Source organism: Spermophilus citellus (genome assembly GCF_964194105.1).
Source record: "Spermophilus citellus genome assembly, chromosome: 17".
Lineage (NCBI taxonomy): Eukaryota > Metazoa > Chordata > Mammalia > Rodentia > Sciuridae > Spermophilus > Spermophilus citellus.
Window position 1 is genome coordinate 25,512,665 of NC_138199.1, and position 20,083 is coordinate 25,532,747.

General features: G+C 39.7%; 1 protein-coding gene across 4 annotated transcripts in view; it reads left to right on the plus strand.

The window, feature by feature from the left end:
* The first annotated feature begins 361 nt into the window (after nt 1–361).
* Nucleotides 362–20,083, plus strand: part of ZZEF1 (zinc finger ZZ-type and EF-hand domain containing 1) — a 152,737-nt gene continuing 133,015 nt past the window's right edge. For all 4 annotated transcript variants that reach the window (XM_081270831.1, XM_081270830.1, XM_081270833.1 and 1 more), the window contains exons 1-2: nt 362–865; nt 15,738–15,882. In XM_081270831.1, coding sequence (XP_081126957.1) covers nt 512–865; nt 15,738–15,882 — 499 coding nt within the window. In that variant the 5' untranslated portion in view covers nt 362–511. The remainder of the gene's footprint in view (nt 866–15,737; nt 15,883–20,083) is intronic.

Consider the following 20,083-nt stretch of genomic DNA (forward strand, 5'->3'; position numbering starts at 1 on the left):
ACGCGTCCGTGACGTCACCGGCGCGACACACACACACACACACACACACACACACACACACACACACACACTTTAAAATTCCTGTGCGAAAAGCTTATTACTTGGTCCCGACTCTTTCTCATACTTTTTAAAATATAGCTTGGGAACGTAAAGGGATGGCGAGAATGTAGAACAGCAGCGGAAGACCTTCTCTGATTATAAGCTATCCGCCCCCAACAAAGATGGCGGTTGAGGAGGCTGCGGGATGACGTAATTTCTTGACAGACGCGTCTTCTAGGGAATCAGGGTTCTACCCTTTGCTAAGGCTGTCCTTGTCTAACTGTCGTGAGTTGGTAGAGTCGCTTAACGGCGATGTTGCAACAGTCCTCACTTGACGGCCAGGAAGTCGGAAGCCGCTGCCGCCGCCGGCGTCCCCTGCCTGTCCCCACCCGCCGGGTGCTGTCGGAGGTTGACAGGTCGTGGCAGGGAGGGGGCGGCAGCGGCAGAGCCGGGCACCCAAGACGGAGACCCCATGGGGAACGCTCCGAGTAACAGCAGTGAAGACGAAGCGGCAGCCGCCGGGGGCGAGAGTTGGAGCCCACACCAGGACTGGGCCGCGGACTCGAACACGACCCCTGGCTTGGGCCCTGCGGCCCCCGCGCTGCCTCCCGCTGCCGCGCTGCTGGAACCTGCCCGGCTACGAGAGGCAGCGGCTGCTTTGCGGCCCGCACCGCCCTACGAGTCGCTAGTGTCGAGGCACCACGGCGCGCTGCTACGCTGGTTGGAAGAGCGGCTGGGCCGCGGCGAAGAGTCCGTCACCCTTGAGCAGTTCCGGGAGCTTCTGGAGGCTCGTGGCGCTGGTTGTTCCGGCGAGCAGTTCGAGGAGGTCAGGGCCGGCTGGGTACTAAGGAGGCGGGGGCAGGGCGGTCGCCTCTAAGGGTTGTAAAGAGGTGGGCAGTGGCTCTGGAGAGATCAGGAAGGAATCCACAGAGTCTGCAGGTTCTCATAATCAAAGCATGGGGTTGCCGGAACTTATTTGAGGTGTTTGTAACCTGTTCATTCTGGGCGCGTGCTACCTCTCTCTCTAATCTTTCTTAAAGGCGTAGAAAGAAGGGTCTAGGCTGGCCTTGCTCTACAGCGCTGAATTAGCCAAAAATGTCTTTGCATGTTGTAGTGCAGGTATTCGTTCAGTAGACAGACGCTGAATTAGTTGCGCGGTGGAGTTTCCTTATTAGGTTCTAGATCAGTTTAAGAGAAAGGATGTTCAAGGATCAAGGGAGTGGCAGTGAACACCATTATGTTTTAGTGGCCTGCGCAGATTTTTTTTTTTTTTTTGAAAACACCTTCTCAATCTAGTATGGCAGCCAATAAATGTGGAAGGAGAATAACATAAACTGGGAAGATTCACACTCTATAGGCTATTTTCATCTCGAAAACACTGGCTTTTCCAAAATACATACTTGATTTTAGATCCTTGAAGAATAAATAGGTTGTAGACTCATTTAAGCCATTATAAGCCCCTCCAAAATTAGGATCCCCGTGGGTACTTGTAGATATATAGTTTCTCCTCATATCTGCACTAAACACTTCATTTTAGAGTTAGAAAAAGACAGATTCAGGGTTACCCAGTGAGTCATTTTATTGTCAAAATTGGAACTATCATTCAGATCTCTTGATTTTTAAAAATGTCCCATTACTTTCTTCCTAGATCCTATTTCAGTCCACAGTGTTATCTCTCTCTCTCTTTCTCTCTCTCTCTCTCTCTCTCTCTCACACACACACACACACACACACACACACACACAGAGAGAGAGAGAGAGAGAGAGAGAGAGAGAGAGAGTTGTTTAATCTGAAAATGAATAAGCCGTGTAGAATCATCAGTCAATGAAGGATGAGTACATAAAACAGTAAACCAACAGGTACTTATAATGTCATTGAAAGGTTCTGTTTACTTTAAGACCAGAGACTTTTGAAATGTTTTAAGAATGTTTTTCTGTACATGACAAGAATATTAAGGCAATGTAGTTTATATGTTTGTTTCTTTTCTTTGGTGCTGGGGGTCCAACCCAGAGTCTTGCACATTCTAGGCAAGTGTTCTACCACAGAGCTATTTACCACCAGCCCTTGTATGTTTCTTTCTTTTTTTTTTCTTTTTGGTGGTGTTGGGGATTGAACCCAATGCCTTGTGCGTGCAAGGCAAGCACTCTATCAACTGAGCTATATCCCCAGACCCCTTGTGTATTATGTTTTCCTAGAAGAAAATGCCCTAAGACATTCTGATTCTTAAAAATATTGGTCTTGGGCTGGGGATGTGGCTCAAGCGGTAGCGCGCTCGCCTGGCATGCGTGCGACCCGGGTTCGATCCTCAGCACCACATACCACCAAAGATGTTGTGTCCGCCGAGAACTAAAAAAAAAAATAAATAAATAAAATATTAAAAATTCTCTCTCTCTCTCTCCTCTCTCACTCTCTCTTTAAAAAAAAAAAAATATTGGTCTTTTTAGTGAAAGATCTCCATTAAAAAAATTCCAAGAAAACACATAATACTTTCACTCTAGTACCTATACATATTATAAGAACATGAAGCAGTGGTAGAAAGAACTGCAGATCTGCTCAAGGAGTTGGCACTTTTAAGATTTGTCTAAACCAAATGGAGAGAAATGGTCTTTACATTGTGAGACAATCTGATAGGAATGGACTGATAGATGGGGGTTTATAGAAGTCCCAACATAAAAGGCCAAGAAATCCATGGGGTGTGGTCCAGAAAATCACTCCAGGGCCGTGGCATTAGTCATATGTTCAATTGAGCAAATATTGGTTGGGCAAAGCATTTGGATGACAGTGGACAAAGCAGATACTTATCTTAGAGTATGTAGCATGGTGGAAGAGGCAAATATTAATCCAAGTAAATGTGTGGTGAATATTTTCTAAGGGAAAGGGTAAGGAATAAATTTGAAATGTATTTAAGCTCATCCAGATGTCAAACAAAACTTAAGTAAAAAAGTAATATTTTAGCCTAGATTTGAAAGGTGAAGCAGTTAAGGAGCTGGACAAGGTAGCAGTGTTTTTAGGTAGAGGTAATTGCATCCAGAGAATCAAGAGAATGGAGAACCTGGAGTCTGTTATGGTATAAAAATTTAGACAAAACTGCTTCAGGGAACAGGAAACCCAAATAATTTTTTGTTTTTAAACAAAAAGAAGTTTTCTTCTTGTGCTGGGGATATAGCTCAGTTGGTAGAGTGCTTGCCTCGCATGCAGAAAGCCCTGTGTTCAATCCCCAGCACCACAGTGGGCGGGCGGTGGGGGGGGAGCTTCTTTCTTATATGAAGGTCCAGGGATGATATGGTGGGTTCAAATATCAAGGACTTGTCTTCATCCATTTTGTGCTGTCTGCCTTCCACAGGTACCTTCAACTTAATGATCCAGTTGACTTTTCCTGCTCTCACTTTCCACATTCCAGCAAGCAGGATAGGAAAAGGAAAGGAGATGGCCACATCCCCCTTTTTTGTCTGTATTGTCACCTAGCCACGCTTATCTGTAAGAGAGGCTGGGAGCCTGGCCTGGTGGTGCATGCCTGTAATCTCAGTGACTCAGGAGTCTGAGGCAGGAGAATCACAAGTTCAAAGCCAGCCTCAGCAACTTAGTGAGGACCTACATAACTTAGCAAGACCATGTCTCGAAAATTAAAGAGGGCTGGGAATGTGGCTCAGTGGTTAAGTGCTCCTAGGTTTAATTCCTGGTTCCCCCCCCACTGCACCCCCACCTCCATGCAAAAAGAGAGAGAGAGAGAGAGAGAGAGAGAGAGAGAGAGAGGGAGGGAGAGGTTGGGAAAGATCATTATTCCATGCCCTTATTTTAAGCTAAAAAAAAAAAAAAACAAAAACAAGATTTAATTGCTGAGGAAAAGGAAAGCAAATATTGGGGTACAGTTAATTTCTTTAACACAAGGCCAGATCATAGAATGTAGAAGGAAGAAAATGAGGTGAACAGTAGGCAGGAGCCAGACATTCCAGTCCTTTGCAGTCTAGTAAGGAATTTGGAAATTGGAGTTCTAGGCAAAGAATCACCATAATGATTCTGGTTGCCTGATGGAGAACCAGACAGAGAAAGACCATAGTAGACCCAAGGAGAAAAGTTAAGAGATTATTGTCATAGTCTAAGTGAGAGATTTGGTGACTTGGGCTAGGGTGGTGGCAGTGAAATGACATGAAGTGGTTAACCTTTTTAAGTAGAATATACAGTTCTTAGAAACATTGTATATGGGTAGAGGACTAGAAGGAGAAATAAATTAAAGATGATTCCTACATTACTGTTCAGACTAATTAGATGGTTTTGCTATTTGATTGAGAACGGAAACATTTCAGGGAAGGTAAAATCTGGAGCAGGAAGAGTTATGTTTTAGATATGTGAGTTTCAGATGCTGAGTGGAGATGTCAGACTGTTGAGTTTGTGTGTACTGTGCATGGTGTATAGAGTCATCTATTTGCAGATTGTATTGGGCCTTATGAGAAAATATCCACATTGTGTCTATAGATTATGCTCAATGATAATCCCTCAGATGTGGTCCATGGTCCATAGTTAAAATCAGAAGCCTTTCAGTTGCAGTTAAAAATTACATGGGAAGAAAACATGAACAGTTCTACTTTATTAAGGATCCCAGGATCATTATATCATCTATGTGGCAAAAATTGACATTAAGGAGTCGTTAGCATAGCATTTGAACTGGTGATTTATAAAATGTTGGAAATTTTTATTTCATTTTTGTAAAAATCCCTGGGACAATCTGGAGTTATGTCATAGGAAAATTAAGTATCCAAACACAGCCACATTCCCAGCCCTTTTTTAAAAAAAATATTTTATTTTTTAGTTTTCGGCAGACACAACATCTTTGTTTGTATGTGGTGCTGAGGATCGAACCTGGGCTGCACGCATGCCAGGCTAGCACGCTACCGCTTGAGCCACATCCCCAGCCACCCCCCCAGCCCTTTTTAATTGCTAAGTTGTGTAGGTCCTTACTAAGTTGCTGAGGCTGGCTTTGAACTTGTGATTTTCCTGCCTCAGACTCCTGAGTCACTGAGATTACAGTGTCCTTGGAAGTTGTTTTTCATTTCATCTCCCTCTTTACATCAGCTAAAATACATGGTATCTGATGATTTAGGCCAACTCTGTGGAGCAGGTGGATGACAAGTACCAAACTAAGTATGGAACAGAGAACTAAACTAAGGTCTTAAAAGGATCAGTGATTCATGTAAGATAAGAAACTAAGTTTGGGCACCATCTTTCAAAGACTCCAGAATTTGTGCTCTTTTCCCCCTTAAGAACTGGTGCTCTGGGTTCATTTTTCTTTGCTCTTGAAAGTAGATAATAAACTCTTTAATTTTCCCCTCATGCCAAGGAAGGCTGGGCAGGGATAATGCAAACTGGAAAAAAAAGGTCATGTGTTTTTCTTGAAGCTTGTTTACCATATTCAGGTTTGGTATGGGAGGAGTTGGGGCTTGGTTTGATACTAATATTTGGTGACCTCAACTGGTTAGCATTGGTTAGTTGAAGAGGGCACTTTTGACTCAAAGCCAAGGTTTAAAGTCTTGGTGGTGATAATCTCACAGTGGTTCTTCTATCCATAAATGAGCAACAATTATATCAGAAATAGCCAAAGAAAATAAATATTGGCCATACATTTGATACTGTGCTTTCAAAATATTTCTGTCCTTAGACTTGAATAAACTTCTGTATGTATGATACATTTAGTTCTACACCTAATTTCCAAAAATGTAAAATAAGTTTAAGCGTTTTGTGAAATGATAAAATGTCTTTGTTGTAACAACTGAAATGACAAGTGATTTCCTCTTCATTCATTTTTATAGCAGCTAACATAAGGCTGAGCATGGTGGCCTACACCTGTAATCCCAGCAACTCAAGCAGGAGGCTCAAAAGTTTGAGGTCAGCCTCACCAACTAAATGAGACCCTGTCTCAAAACATAAAAAGGGACTGTGGATGGATGTAGCTTGGTGGTAAAGTGCCCTGAGTTCAATCACCCCCCCCCCCAAAAAAAAAAAGCTAACAGAGTAGAGCAAATTATCATGGGTGTACATGATTTATTATGATAATGCTAAGAATTCCCAAGTATATCATGCTTGTTAATTTGCCTCCCAGTTTGCATTGCTGTTTAAGCCCACCCAGCTATCTTATTTTCATATATCTGAGACCTTAGTGGCTTGAGATGATGTCATAAAGAAGATCTTGGAGTTGTACCAGGAACCAAAGTCTGAAAGCTTATCATTTTATAGTACAACACACCTTTTCTTATGGCAGGTGTGGTCCAGGAGAAGGACTCTTTGGTTTGCTCACAGGGAGTAACATTTAATAGACTGCTATGTAGAAGCGAAAGTTAAAATTAAATTCTTATTTGACCCCAGAGATTAGAGATTAGATATTTGTATCCTTAATAGGGTATGTTTCTAGAAAATCATGTAGACTGTAGGGCAGAATAAAGTGCTGAGCACAGGACGATAACATGACTTACAGGGGAGAATTTTAAATGAACGGGTCTTATTAATTTTTCATACTGTAAAATTCGTTGGGTTGTAAGCTCTGAGGGAAGGGCCATTTTGATTCATCTTTGTTCATTGTCTTGGCACAGTCCTGGCTTAAAACCAATGCTTAGTAAGTGTTCCACTTGTAGTGGCCTCAGCGTGATTTAGCAAATTGAGTAAGGCTCAGTCATTACACTGCAACTTCATATTTCATATTCTATCTGTAGCCTTTTACTAATAATGTATTTATTGGCATCGGAGAAAATAGTGTAATATAGCTTTTTTTTTAACTAAAAATGGTTTTTTAATTACTTCTGGGTTTAGAGAAAGTTTGGAGAAAAACCCTAAAGCCTATCTTGGTATTTTCAGGTCAAAAGCATTAATCAAAAAAAAAAAAAAAAAAAAAAAACAAAAAAAAACGTAGAATGACTTTGAGCTCAAGAACTGTGCAGATAGAATTATGCAAATGTACTTCTCTGCCCTGTGTATGTGCACCACAAAGTGACAGCAGACTGTAAGCATTGCTTACCTTCTTTTCAGAGCCCTCATCTCCCCACTGCCTAAGGGACCAAATACATATTGCTCTGAATGGTTGGAGCCCACAGGCCAGCCTGTCTTCTTCTTCAGCCTCATCTCTCTCTGTCCCACTGCAAAGCCCTGTGCTAACTCATGGAACACCTCCCTTGTCATGTGTGTGGACCTTACTTCTCTTAATTCTTCAGAATTTTCCACCTTGACACCATCATCTGGTTAGCACCAAGGCAGCTTGAGGCATGATTCAGATGGCCTGTTGCTCCATCCTAAGTCTCTCTGCTTTCAAGGACCACAGAACAGCACTTAACTAGTAGCATGACATTTGAGAACGTCTTCACCAGGTGTGAGATGCTTAAGAATTTGCCTGGCAAGGGAAGAAAGGGATATTCCTCTTAAAAGACACAGCAAATATATAGAGATGGAAGAGAGCAAATTTTGTGAATGATACTCCTTTGGCACCTCATTAAGAGTCTGAGCTGTCTGGGACCCTAGTAGTCATTGCATATAGACTGTCCCTCTCCTTACCCTTCCATAACATCCTGAATGGATGTGTAGTTAGCCTGTTAATGCTGTCAGACACTTTTCACTTTATGAATTTGTCCCTGCCACTACTGTTCTTTGGACTGAGCTTGAAACTTGGGCCTAGAGCCAACCTATTTGTGGCCAAATCCTAGTTCTACCATTCTTAAGCCAGGTGACCTTGATGACCTTACTTTACCACTGTGTTTCTCAGTTGCCTCATTTGTAAAATAAGCAGAATAATAGCATCTGCCTTATATAATTGGTGCAAGGAGTAAGTGAATTAGTTGATGTAAAGTGCCTAGAATAGTGCCTGCCATGCTACATACTCATAAATGTTGTAATGGGCTGTGCTATTTATTCCAGTTGCTGTGTGACAGACATTTAATACTTTACTTAGACAAGGAATGTCAGACAGTCTTACAGATGAGTACCCTGAGGCTGTAAATGGATAGGTGACCCACTCAGTAGACCAATGGAAGAACAGAGACCAGATCCAGATTTTTGGACTTTTGATGGAGTGTGTTTCTTTTGTTGAACCAGCATGTAGCCTTCATATTTAAGTCAGTTCATTGCATTCTGTTGGTCTAAATGCACAGTTTTGTTTTGCAATGACTTAGGTCTCCATTTTCATGTATGCAATATGATCTGATGTGGGTTAAACAGGAATGGATGAGAATCTGAGCCCTATCTTATGCTGCCTGCAGGCTGAGGCAAGTTCTTTGGAGTTGGATGGAGAAAAGAGAGAGCTCAGAGTTTTTTTTTTTTTTTTTTTGTACCAGAGATTGAACCCATGGGCACTCACTGAGCCACATCCCTAGCCATTTTAAAAAATATTTTATTTAAAGTCAGGGTGGGGCTGGGGATGTGGCTCAAGCGGTAGCGCGCTCACCTGGCATGCGTGCGGCCTGGGTTCGATCCTCAGCACCACATACCAACAAAGATGTTGTGTCCGCCGAGAACTAAAAAATAAATATTAAAAATTCTCTCTCTCTCTCTCTCTCTCTCTCTCTCTCTCTCTCTCTCTCTCTCTCCCTCTCTTCCCCCTCTCTCCTCTCTCCTCTCTCTTAAAAAAAAAATAAAGTCAGGGTGTCGCTGAATTGCTTAGCCTTGCTAAGTTGCTAAGGCTGGCTTTGAACTCGAAATCCTCCTGCCTCAGCCTCCCCTATGCTTTAGACAGGTCTTTAAGCATGTGGTCTCCTAAGTGCAAGAAACTTCAGAGGTTTTCTGATCAAAGAATGGAGAATGGAGGCAGGGAACTTTGATTCAATATCAGATATGTGAACTGGGGCAGGTTTCTTTTATAGCTACAAAATGGGAAGGTTAATAGTAAGTATCACTACTATTATAAAGAATTAGTGATATTATGCACATAAAATGTTTTGAACAGTATCTAACATATGAGTTAGAGTTCCCCAGTCTTTGTCATTCCTATTGAATGGGTTACAGCTGTGCTAATCCCACCAGACCCCGAGTCATACAAATATCATTTTCTCATATACTATAATGCTGGAGAGTTGAGAAGTAGGTATTACCTAGTACTGTAGTATTGACACCGTGGAGCCTCAGGACACCTTTCTTCTTACTCTAGTGGCTCCACTTTTTATATTTGGGTTGGGCTTAAAATTTCTTTCTTTCTTTCTTTGTGTGTGTGGGGGTGGTATGTGTATGTGTATATGTGTTGCTGGGGATTAAACCCAGAGCCTTGTGCATGCTAGGCAAATGTTATACCATGGAGGTAAACCCCCCCCCATCCTAAAATTTTTCTTTTATTATTACAAAAGCAACATATGTAGATTACAGAAGGTTAAAAATATGGAGGAGCAGGGAGGCTGGGGTTGTGGCTCAGTAGCAGAGCACTTACCTTGCATGTGTAAGGCATCTGGTTCAATTCTTAGCACCACATAAAGAATAAATAAAAATAAAGTTATTGTGTCTGTCTACAACTAAAAATTATTTTAAAAATACAGATGAGCAAAAACAGGAAAATATAAAACACACTACCATTGTTAACATATTTGTATTATTCTGGGGTTTTTCCCTCATTTTTTTGTGACATTAGTGATTGAACCTAGGGCCTTGGTGCATGTTCTATCAGTAAGCCCTTTATATGCATACACATTTATATATTTTGTATCAATAAGGGAAATGCACACATGCTTTTTTATACATTTTTATATTTTGTGTCAGTGTGGGAAGTACTTCCATGCTTTTTATTCAATCTATATTCTTTTGTAACCTACTTTTTTCAATTAATGTTCCTCACCTTTGCAATGATACATTTCTGTTTAACATCATGTGCAGTCTATATTCAAATTTATCCAGTTGTCCCAAAATCTCCTTTTATTGTGGTATATCCATTGTATATAAAATTTTGTTTAGAGGAGAGAAAATATTATAACCCTCCCCACCCAGTGCTGGGGATCAAACCCAGTGTCTCATGCATTCTAGGCAAACTACTCTACTAGTGAACTATACCTTCAGCCCAATATAATGCTTTAAGCTTTTTAAAAAGTTACTTATTCCATCGGATGCTTGAAATGGATACTTTAAAATTTCAGTTTTTATTTTTACCAGTTATCCATGGTTTCAAGATCATGAGACTTAAAACAAAAAACATGTTTTCCTCCTAGAGAGCTGTTACTTTTTAGTTTGGTTCTTGAATATTTATCTCTGTGTTACAGAATTTTCAGTATGGGGCTTTTTCCATTTTATTCCCAGCATAGATGAGACCTAGGGGTGTGTGTGTGTGTGTGTGTGTGTGTGTGTGTGTGTTTTGCTGGGGATTGAACCCAGGGCTTTGTGCATGAGGCGAGGTAAGCACTCTACCAACTGAGCTATGTCGCCAGTCCCGAGACTTAGTTGTCATTTACCTTCCCGTGCCCACACCTGCACATCTCTTGGCCTCCTGGGATTGTATCAATTTTGTTTAGATCACCCTTTGAGGTTTATGTTATTATGACTATGTAAATTCTTTTCATAGCTGAGTCACGCTATGAAAATAGTTTACTTATGAATTCTTTTGTTTGCTCTAGAGTTAACAATTGAACTGGTACTTTTTTCTTTTTCTTTTCTTTTTTGTGGTGCGAAGAATGAAACACATGGCCCCACACACTCCAGGCAAGTGTTCTACCACAGAACTGTACCCCCAACCCCTGAATTGGTACTTTTATTTTTCATGTATTTTATCATTAATTCAATCCCAGATTGTCTGCCTGAATTTCATCTAACAAAAAATATTGAATGTATTCAGACACATGGATATTGTGTCAGTTCTGTCTTCTCAAAGAAATATTTCCCAGAGCTTTCTGCTCTGATTTAGTTTAGATCAGCCGTGCTGTGTCTTAGAATCTCCATCATCATAAGGATTCATTTTTTTCTTCTAGTTGGATCCCATTCATTCTTTCCCTTTCTTGATATGTTCATTCTGGTAGCCATATCCTCTAGTAGCTTTTTGGAAAAGGGAACATTAAGTAGTTCATTTATTGAGAACTCTGCACGTGTAAGAATGTCTCTATTCTACTCTCCCACAGTATTTTGGCAGAGTATTAACTTCTGTTTTTAGAACTGGGCAAAAATGTTGTAAGCACTGCTGCCTTTGCCTTCTGGCTTCCAGTGTGACTGCCGAATCCACCCTACTCTGGTTGTTGACCTTTTGTGAGGAAACTTTCTTCTTCCCAGAAATAGGAACTCTTTCACTTTGTTGTTATGACATTTTGTTGTGATATACTCTCATCCATGGTGCCGATTATTCAGCTCCTTCAGTTTCCAAATTCACACCCTTTAGATAGGGGAATCATAATTTTTGTGATATCCTTCCCTTCCTTTTCTGTGTTCCATCTTTCTGGGACTCATGTTATTTGGAAGTGGGACTTCCTAGACCAGTCCCCTGATTTTTTTCTCTTTTCTCTCTCAGTTTCTATAATTTTTGTCTTTTTGCTCTACTTTTTGGCCCTTTAGTTAACTTTACCTTCCAGCCTTTCTAAAGGTGTTGATTTCTTTGTGATATTTTTATTTTTAAAAGCATTAAGAATTTTCTCAGGGGCTGGGGATGTGGCTCAAGTGGTAGCATGCGTGTGGCCCGGGTTCGATCCTTAGCACCACATACAAACAAAGATGTTGTCTGCCGAAAACTAAAAAATAAATATTAAAAAAATCTCTCTCTCTCTCTTTCTCTCTCCCTCCCTCCCCCCCCCTTAAAAAAATTTCTCAGGGGCTGGGGTTTGGCTCAGTGGTAGAGCACTTGCCTAGCATGTGTGAGGCACTGGGTTCGATTCTTGGCACCACATACAAATAATTGAAATAAAGGCCCATTGACAACTAAAGAATATTTTTTAAAAGAATTTTCTCAATATATTCTCTTCAGTAATAGTCTCCTATTCTTTCATGGTTGCAATATCTTATTTTATCTGATACTGGTGGTAGTGGTTGCACATCTCTGAATATACTAAGACCCAGTGAATTATACATTTTAACAGTGAATTTTATGGTAAATTGTGAAAGTAGAATTAAAATGTCTTTTAAAACAATTTTATGAGGACATTGATCATCCTTTTGAAGTTTTCTTCTCCTTGCTTAGTCTTCCTTTTCTTCTCATTTCTCTCTTGGTGTTTCACATTAAAGCTTTTCTCAAGTGTCTCCTGGTTCTGGATTGTCCACTCACTAAAGAATGAGGACTAAGAACTTAAAATTTGGATGCTCCATATATCTGGCTTGTTGACTGGTGAACCTTGATGTCAGGTGAATTGGCTGGGCCCTTTCACTGGGAAACTCCTTTTCAGATTCTACAGGGCTATTCCCTAGGGCTTGTCAGGTTCCACAGAGAAGATTCTTCCTTCTCCTACTGATAAGGGTATGGGACCATGTGCTAGCATTCTGAGATCGCTGAGGGGAGGTTGAGTTTTGACATATTTAGCAAGTGAGCATCAATTCCCTTATTTTCAGCATTGGGGTTCTCACTTTCAGCTGTGCCTGGTATTTCTGTATTTCCTGCTTCACACTCTGGACTGCTCTCCACAGAATCAACTCCAGGCTTCTATAAGATTGGGAGGGGAATCTGCCTTTTCTTTTTTTTAACAGAAAAAATTTAAGCATAAAGTAGAAATAAGAGTAGAGCGGCTCCCATGTACCTATTAGCCAGTTTCAGCACTTACCAACTCAAGACCAATTTTATTTGATTAGAAGACTTCACCTACTAATTTCTCCCATTCAAATTATTTTGAAGCAAATCTTGACATCATATTATTTTATCCATAAATGTCATTATGTATTTCCAAAAAGTAAGAACTTCTTTAAAAAAAAACCCACAAAATAATAACATTCTTTCCACTCAAAAACAAAACAAAATAGCTAGTGACTCCTTAAGATCGGCATCCAGTCTTTTCTTTTTCTGTGGTGCTGAGAAGTGGGCCCAGGGTCTCATATACCATAGGCAAATGCTCCACCACAGAGCAACATTCCTAGCCCTTTTTAAATTTTATTTTGAGGGTCTCACTTAGTTGCCCAGGTGGCCAGGGAATCCTCCTGCCTCAGCCTCCAGAGTAGCTGGGATTTATAACTGTTTTTTTTTTTTTTTTGAGAGAGAGAGAGAAAGAGAATTTTAATATTTATTTTTTAGTTTTTGGCAGACACAACATCTTTGTGGTGCTGAGGGTCAAACCCGGGCCGGACGCATGCCAGGCGAACGCCCTACCTCTTGAGCCACATCCCCAGCCCTATAACTGCTTTTTAAAATGAACTTTGATTAATCATTTCCATCTTCTGTAGTACCTATTCTACCAAATCTTAAGCTTCTGGAGTCTTGCAGTATAAAGCAGTTTGTTTCTCAGATTACCCACTCCCAGTGTAGGATCCCACTTTCTTGGGTCAGCCTACTTGGTATTACCCATCTGTCTATTTCTCAGCTTCCAAAATTTTGTAGCTATTGCATTATCTCCTATTTTCTTTGTCCTTGTGCTTTCAAAAAATAGGAAATCCATTTATAATATTGTCTTAATGGGACTTTATGGGGAAACAGAGGTAAGTATATTAAGTATGACTTTTTTTAATACATGGTTGGTTGTCTGGCTGTTCCTCTGAAACTCTGAGGGATGGGGTGGACATTCCTTCTTAGAGCTGCCTAATCCATTTTATATACTGAAAAAAAAACAAGTCCAGCTTTTCCCTCTAACTTCTATTTGATGAAGTTAATTTCAACCACTACTTTCCCACCTTCCCATAATAGCTCATCATATTTAAAGAGAAGGATTCTGTTACTTCCTACTATTTCTTCTCCATTGCAAAGAGTCCATGGTCCAGGGAAATAACTCAGTAGTAGAGTGCTTCACTAGTGTATGTGAAGCCCTGGGTTGATCCTCAGCAATACCGAGAAAGAGGTACAAAGGCAGGGAAAAAGAAGAGAGAGAAAGGAAAAGAAAGTGAAGACAAAATAAATGTTGATATTTAAGATTCCATGGAGGGGTGGGGGATATGGCTCAGTTGGTAAAGTGCTTGCACAAGTCCCTGGGTTCAATCCCTAGCACCATTTAAAAAAAAAAAAAAAAAAAAAAGATTCCATGGAGCTGGTCCCCACAGGCTATAATTTAATTTCTGGTCTTCTTATTTCATTTCTTTTGGTATATAACTTCACTCAGCTTTCCCAGTTAGTTCTAATCAGAGGAGAACAAGATCTCTCCTTTGGAACATTTTAACTTGATTAATGTAGTCTTTGAACCTGTTAACTTTTTGGATACTCTGTGTCAGGTTGATTAGAGACGAAAAGAATGCTGCCATCTTTATTTTGCACATCACTTCTAGCTCTCTGTCCCGCATCTTGCACTCATGCTCATGGTTTTTGGGCTCAAGCACAGGAATTTGCATTTGTTCCTATTAAACACTGTATTGTTCAGAGATCTGTGTTGGGACGGAAATAGAACTACTGTGTCATGAAACCTCAATAGGATATTTCCATATTTTATAGAGCAGTGAAATAAGGAAAAGTTTTAAGGAAGAAAAAGGCTTACTTGGCAAAGAGGACCAGTAACTCCAGAGTATTTCATGGTAATGAGGTTTGGGAGTACAAGTATCACAACAGGATAGAAGCCACAATGAGGCAGGAACTGAGATCCAGGTAGAGGGTGTAGCTGTTCCAAGAGAAAGGTCTTGTAGGATATGAGAGGGAATGAGGTCAGGGTTACCAGAGGCTGCCTATTAGAAAGGAGGAAGGGAACACTGTACTGCAAATGGCTTTCACTGTATTGAACTCTGTTCACGTGTCCATTATGAAAGTAGCTGTCTGTGAGTTTGGCAATTTTTATTCCATTTTTCAGATCAAGAAGCTGAAAAAGAAGGAAAAAAAAAAAAGAATGTCCAAAGAAAGTTTTTATTTTTATTTTGGTATGGAGATTGAATCCAAGGGCTCTTAACCACTGAGCCACATTCCCAGCCCTTTGTATTTTTTATTTTGAGACTGTGTATTGCTGAATTGCTTAGGGTCACCCTAAGTTGCTCAGGCTGTCCTCAAACTTGTGATCCTCCTGCCTGAGCTTCTCAAGTCTCTAGGATTACAGGCATGTGCCACTGCACCATGCTCCAAAGAGTTTTGTTTTATTTTAGTACTGGGGACTGAACCCAGAGGCAATGATAAAGTGGGTTAAATCCCCAGACCTTTTTTTTTTTTTTTTTTGTAAATTTTGAGACCAGGTCTTGCTAAGTTACTTAGTGCCTCCCTAAATTGATGAGGCTGACATTGAACTTGTGATCCTCCTGCCTTAGCTTCCTAAGTCACTGAGTACAAAGATTGTTTAAAAGAAAAATCCTAGATAAACCTGAGGTGCTACTCTAAGCCAATTTTTTTAAGTTTTGCTTTTTGTTTGACACTGTGCAACCATTGAAAAATTTTGCAGTAGATTCTTTCTTTTCAAATTATTTGTTGGGGAGGGGCATCTCCTTGGAGGAGAGATGAGATGAGATAAGATGGCAAAAATGGCATGTATGTGTATACTGATAATATGTCCTACAAAGCACAGTGAGGGTTATGATTCTGAATTTATTTGTTCTTTGCATGATAAATAGAGACTCTTCTCCCTGCAACCAAAACAATAAAACAAAATAAAAAATCATTGGTCTTGAGAATTATAAAAAAAAATTAAAAATTGAAACAGTGCAGATTTTTTTGCATCCTTGTTTTATAGGCCTTTGCCCAGTTTGATGCTGAGGGTGATGGTACTGTTGATGCTGAGAACATGTTGGAGGCCCTCAAGAATTTCAGTGGAGCTAATCTTCAGGGGGAGCTAAGCCATGTCATCAGACAGCTACAAGCCTGCTCTCTTGTTCCAGGTAAGACTTTCATGGGATTTTCAAATGCTCAAAAGTGTTCTCTTAGAACCAAAATTAATTTATTGTGCTTTAAATTGAAATTAGACAATCTTGAAATTGGGCAAGCTTATTGGCACAATGAATAAAGTTCCCCCACTAGCGTTCACTGGGCACATGATCTAAACTAGTATTCAGCGTAGCCATCTCTTTCATTCCCCATTATAATGATGACTCCCCAGTTCTACTGTTTTTGTGAACCTTTGTCAAAAGGCTGCCTTCCTTAGTGGATCTTCTATTCACTCTTCAAGAGACTTCTCTGTCCCTCCTGCATTTCTTTTCTGGAACATATTAGCATTATAATTTATTAACAAATGATACAATTATTTGTTAAATGTCTGTCTTCATTCTTGTACTATGAGTTTCACGAGGACAGGGACCTTCTCTTTTAATTCTGCTGTCCTCACATTTGACTTTTTTTTTTTTTTGTACTTAGTAGAAAGCTATTACTTTGAAATTTAAGAATAAATAAATTAAAAGTAAGCATTGCTGCTTCTATCTTGTACATACAGAAAAACTTAGCCTATTTTTGAATGATTTTCTTTGGGAGCTCTGACTCATGTAAAGACAGAATCAGAAAAAAAAAAAAACTAAAGAGAAAACAGTTGAGTTTCAAGGGGAAAAAAACATTGTACGTCTTCCTTTTAGTTGCAGTTCATCTTACCTAAGAATTTTTCCTGCTCTGTACACTCTGTGTTAGAATACTTACTATATCGGGCTGGGGATGTGGCTCAAGCGGTAGCATGCTCGCCTGGCATGCGTGCCGCCTGGGTTGAATCCTCAGCACCACATACAAAGATGTTGTGTCCGCCGAGAACTAAAAAATAAATATTAAAATTCTCTCTCTCTCTCTCTCTCTCTCTCTCTCTTAAAAAAAATAGAATACTTACTATAGCTAGGGCAGCAGTGGAGGCAAAATAGATTTGATAGACAAATGTAAACCTAGTTCTTTTGACCCCTCTGGCTTACTGCTGAGTGATGTATTGAGCTAGGGAAGGATATCTGTATTTTAATGAAGAATGCATACTTCCATTCCTCCTTAAGTTGTCTTTAATTATGTAATTTTTATAGGGCATTATAGGTAGCCTGTACATATTAGCATTTTTTCTAGTCTCGTGGCAGTTTTAAAATTATACTGTGAGCCAAGCGAGGTCGCATGTGTCTATAATCCCAGTGACTCGGGAAGCTGAGGCAGGAGGATCCCAAGTTCAAGGTTACCTGAACAATTTAGCAAGATCCTGTCTCAAAATTAAAAAAATGAAAAGGGCTGGAGATGTAGCTCTCTGGCAAAGCAATTCCCAGCACCAAAAAATAAGTAAATAAATAAATTATACTTGGAGTTGCATTTGGCTGATATATATTTTAGCATTTACATATTACTGTCATCTTTGCATTGTTTTGCAGGATCTTTATGTGTATACTTTAGTGAGATTTTTCTGGAGAAGAGAAAGGGAGTATGCACCAGGGAATCTATCAACAGTTAGTACCTATTGCACTGTTGTGCTGATGCCTGGGGCCAGGGGCAAAAGAGGGTAGAGAAAAATTCAGAGTCCAGATCCCAAAATGCTTACACAGTAGGTACATGACTTAGGACTTTCTACTAAAAGATTTCCATCAACACTCAACTTAAAAGAATTGCATTATCACCGTCTTAGGACAAACCTTTGTAAGCTGAAGTCACCTCTGTATTGGCATCTCACAGTTTTCTAATTCCTCTCTCTGATATCCTCCTATATTAAGACTAGTTCCTTTTGTATCCCATTGTAGTGGTGCATTTTACTAAATTCATTGAACCAATTCATTCATTTACTTAATATTTCAACATCTGAACAGATTTCCCCATCATTCTGGAGGGTTGTTTTAGTGTTTTTGTGGTTGCCATTTTATTTTGTTTTATTCTGGAATTGAACCTAAGGGTGCTTTTTCACTGAGCTGCATCCCAACCCTTTTTATTTTTTATTTTGAGACAGGATCTCACTAAGTTGCTGAGGCAGATCTTGAACTTATGATCCTCCTGCTTCAGCCTCCCAGATTACAGGAACTATAGGTGTGCTCTACCACACTCAGCCAGTATGTTTTTTGATGTGGGTTCTGAGCAACTCAGTGCAGCATCAGCAGTGATATGAATATGAGGCCTGGGTCCTCCTGTGGGTGGGGAGGGATTAGCTGGACTTTTTGAGTTTTCATAAATCAGCTGTCTCTAGGCATTGGGGATATAGATTGCACATAGTTGAACTAGGCTATTTCAAGTGTAAAATTTATCCTCAGCTTCATGTTTCATCTTAAAAATTAATACAGAGTTTCATTCTGCATAATGAATCTGTTTCTTATACTATTGAAGACAGCTTCCTCTAGAGACTTCTGGAGTTTTGTTTTGTTTTTCCTTGTATTGGGGATTGAACACAGGCCCTCACACATGCTAGGCAAGCACTGTACCATTGAGCTACATCCTCAGCCCTCTGGACTCTTGATATGGGGTTGCTTACATGGGTATTTTCAATTTGTGAAAACTCTTTAACTATACAATTATTTGTACTTTTTGTTATGTGTGTTACGTGATTCATTGGAAGTTTAAAACCCCAAACCAAAACTAAACCAAACAAAAAAACCTTCCCCAATCCACAAATATATCTAATCTCCAGGAAAAAAAAAACAACAAACTATCATGTTTATCCTCCCTTCCCTTAACCCTAGCACTCCTAGGTTATGAGCCACTTTGTTTGAGGTGTGTTAATATAGGTTATGAGGAACCAGGGAAAGATTTTAAACAGAGGTATATATGGTCTGTTTTGTGTCTTATAAGATTACCTGGAATGATGTTACATGGGAGGCAGCCAGGGAGTCACTTATCACATCTGTTTAGGGCATTTGAGCAGGAGGTGTTGAGGGCAGAGGGTGAACAGAGGGGCAAATTCAGAGGAGTCACACTGGGGAGAAAGACGAGAATGTTGGAAGGAGCATCAAAGGGAGTGTGAGGAAGTGTTCCCCATTCTGTTCCTTTCTTTTCTTTCTTTTTTCTTTTTCTTTTTTTGATACTGGGGATTGAACCCACAAATGTTCTATCTCTGAACTACATACCCAGCCCTTTTTATTTTATTTTATTTTATTTTATTTTATTTTAAGACAGGGTCTCATTAAATTTTCCAGGCTGGTCTCAAACTTGTCCTCCTGCCTCAGCCTCCCAAGTAGCTGGGATTACAGGTGGGCACCACTGTGCCCAACTTTATTTTACCCTTTTCTTGTTGACATATTGTTATGTTACCTGAGCTTCATTTCATCAATTGTAACCAAGGATACCTTTACCTTCCCTGTCTACACCTTGTGAGGACTGAATGAGGATATGCATGCAAGTACCTTATATGTTTTGAAACATCATCAGAGGTCATGGTAATGGCAGTAGTTGTATTGTAACTTAATATAAAACCAGCTGTGTTTTTACTCTGTAATGCAATAAATTCTATCCCTAGCCTATATCCTATATCTTTAAAAATCTCTATTTAAGGGTTGGAGATTAGTTTAGTCACAGAGCACATGCAAGGCCCTGAGTTCAGTCCTCAGCCCTGAGAAAACCTAAGGAAACAAAAATCTCTAGTTAATATTTACTTGCTTATACATTTTTTTTAAATGATCAGTGTTCCTAAAAAAGCTACTTTATAGATAGATTACTGATCTCCCTCATGCCTTGCTATCTACCATGTGGAATAAATATGGAGATGGAAAACTTTATTTAAATAAATTGTTTTTAGAAAAGGAACATTTATTTTATTCTGAGATATAGTAATTATCAGATTTTTTTTCTTTTTAAGTTTTTTAGTTGGTGGTGCAAACAATATCTTTATTTCATTTTTATGTGGTGCTGAAGATTGAACCCAGTGCTAGGTGAGCACTCCATCACTGAGCCACAACCCCAGCCCAATTATCAGAATTTAATTGGAAAGTTGAATACTTTTTTTTTATTGGTTGTTCAAAACATTACAAAGCTCTTGACATATCATATTTCATACATTAGATTCAAGTGGGTTATGAACTCCCATTTTTACCCCAAATACAGATTGCAGAATCACATCGGTTACACATCCACATTTTTACATAATGCCATTTTAGTGATGTTGTATTCTGCTACCTTTCCTATCCTCAACTATCCCCTCTCCCCTCCCCTCCCATC